This window comes from Lactuca serriola, chromosome 3, assembly GCF_051521515.1.
Source record: "Lactuca serriola cultivar US96UC23 chromosome 3, Lser_US96UC23_V15, whole genome shotgun sequence".
Classification (NCBI taxonomy): domain Eukaryota; kingdom Viridiplantae; phylum Streptophyta; class Magnoliopsida; order Asterales; family Asteraceae; genus Lactuca; species Lactuca serriola.
Genome location: NC_136410.1, coordinates 59,714,248 through 59,716,944, shown reverse-complemented (window position 1 = coordinate 59,716,944; position 2,697 = coordinate 59,714,248). Strand labels below are relative to the sequence as shown.

At 34.0% G+C, this 2,697-nt stretch overlaps 1 protein-coding gene across 1 annotated transcript; it reads left to right on the top strand.

The window, feature by feature from the left end:
- The first annotated feature begins 445 nt into the window (after window positions 1–445).
- LOC145092408 (polyprenal reductase 2-like) lies at window positions 446–1,972 on the top strand. Its single transcript, XM_079030349.1, has 6 exons — window positions 446–684; window positions 780–1,024; window positions 1,126–1,336; window positions 1,406–1,504; window positions 1,594–1,665; window positions 1,752–1,972. Exons 1-6 carry the CDS (start codon window positions 523–525, stop codon window positions 1,854–1,856), a joined length of 894 nt encoding a protein of 297 aa, XP_078886475.1. The 5' UTR covers window positions 446–522; the 3' UTR covers window positions 1,857–1,972.
- The last annotated feature ends 725 nt before the right edge of the window (window positions 1,973–2,697 follow it).

The following is a 2,697-nucleotide window of genomic DNA, read 5'->3' as shown; positions in this document are numbered from 1 at the left end:
GGAAGACGATGGTGAGTGATGGTTGCAATATGTATGAAGGAAGAAATTAAATGGAAGGGGCTGCAATGGGGTAGGAGTTGTTTTAGGAACAGATGTAATTGGTTAAGGCGTTGATTGTGATCGACGACGGTGGTGATGGTGGTGCCTGGTGGTCATTGGTTATTGGTGGTGGTAATGGTGGCGGGTTGATTGTGACCATTTACAAAAGTGATCCTTATAATTTAGAAAAATGATCAAATAACGGATAAGACAAATGACGGGTATAATAGTCTTTTACTTCTGACTTAGCATGTAATATATAGCGAAGTTAGTCTCATGACAACAAGATTTGGAAACATAAAGACTAGTCATGTCAAAAAAATAAAAGTTTGACTAAAACTACACATTGGAAAACCGGATGGAGAAAATCTGTAATTTACATTTAATATAATCTACAAGGGATTGGATTTTCTCTTTCTACTCACCCAGTCATAGTACAAGCTATTTTGGGGTTCCCTTTTTTTTTCCATTTTCGTATAAAGAATGGAAGAGGTAGGGCTGGGGATGGTATCATTCGTACGAGCAGCATGGATCTTTGCTACTTTTCCGGTTGCCGTAGCCTGTTTCCCATTGCCTGGGCTTGGTTGGTTTCGCACAGCTTTATTGGGGATTGCCAAAAGAGGCAAGATTCTGCAATCCAAATCTGTAAGTGAAACATGTGCAATTTCTAATAATAGTAATAAACTATATAGTCATTCTTATGTATTTATATCTGATATTTCTCTTTTTATGCATTTCAGAAACTAACTGTGCCTCAGAGATTCTTCTTTCACTTTTACGTGGTCGGGGTTTTGTGGACGACAATCTTGCTTGTTTCAGTGTGGTCTTATGCAATGAGAGAACATGTGTACAACGTTTGGCTATCTGTGTTTCTCCTTGTGCTCATGGAAATTCAAGTTTTACGACGCTTCTATGAGTCGATCTATGTTTTTAACTACAGTCCATCAGCTCGAATGCACATCTTTGGTTATCTTGTGGGCATATTGTAAGTTTCTTCACATATCTGAAACGTAACAGCTATGTTATTCCCGATTCTCAAGATTCTTTGCTAATATATTTAACTGACGATCTTTTTTTATAAATTAGTTTCTATGCACTGGCTCCACTCTCGCTATGCTGTAATTTTGCACCTCAAGTCTTTGACTTTGTCAGTGGAAGGGTTCACATGTCAAGGCCTGGATTTGATAATATATGGATGTTTGTGACTCCTTTCTTGATGCTTCCATGGTATGCGTGGATAGGTGGTGTAATTTTCTTATGGGGTTGGGTCCATCAGCTTCGTTGTCATCAAATCCTTGTAAGTTTTTTCCAATTTGAAGAAAAGTTGTATACTTTCTCCTTGTTGTTTTAACCTTGTGATAATTAGGGTTCCTTGCGAGACAAAAGCGAAAAGCTGGAGGAGTACGTTATTCCGTATGGAGATTGGTTTGAATACGTGTCGTCTCCACACTACACGGCTGAAATTGTAAGTACTTCATGTGTGTTCTATAACCTGCGTTTTTCAACATAAAAAGGAAAGCTCAAATTACAAGCGATTAATGTTTGATGATGAAGGTGATCTATGGTGGTCTTGTGGTGGCTAGTGGTGGTGCAGATCTCTCTTTGTGGTTGCTTTTAGCATTTGTGGTATGTTTTTTACATTCACCTCGCACCTGAATTCAATATAAATTCAAAGTTTTCACCCTATCTGATGATATATATATATCTTGCAGGTGGCAAATCTTGTTTTTGCAGCAATAGAGACACAGATATGGTATCGCCATAAATTCGACAATTACCCTCGCAATCGATGTATTATTTTCCCGTTTGTTTATTAGTGACTTGAACTTTGAAGATGCTTGTGTATGTTGTTCGCTTGGACCATCTTATGCATCTGTGTGTTGTTCGCTTAGACTTCATTTAATTTAGAGAAAATAATGTCGTTTGTCATCTATATCTCACTCCATATCATCCACATATCATCGACATATAAACATATATTTTATAAAGCTATATTTATTTCTATTTCTTTTTCGGATGTAAAAATATCGTCACGCCATTTAACTTATTCATTCAATCTATATTTTATTACATTAATTAAATCTAAACGTTAAAAAATAAAATCTTAGTTGTATACTTGATAAAACATAATCAATATAGATTTTTTATAAAACTTAAGAAAAAAAAACTTAGATGGGTTTTTAAGATTACTTATTTGAAGTGTTAATTGACCTATTAACTTATTCCCTTTAGCACCAGCCATAAGTAGTTTTTAATGTTTGGATAAAAGTATTTTATAAATATTCATTAACTTAAATAAGGAGTTTTTAATAAGTGACTCTTCTTATTTAGACTTATTTACCGAGGTTTTTAATAAGTTGTTTTATTTTTATACAAATGTTTTTTTAACAATCAAATTTACATAAAAAAACTAGCAAACAGCTAGAGGGAAAAACAATTAATACAAAGAGTTATAAAGAAGAAGGTTTTGCAACCACTAGATTTATGAAATATTACTTTTATTATATCTATTCGAAAACCAATTTAAAGAATGCCAATTTAAAGAATGAATGATGATACTTTCAAAAATATAATTTTTCCTCATGTTATGCGTCTGGAACACCACACTATTCCTGTAAAACCAAATAACCCAAATCATGGTGATAATAATTACTTCAA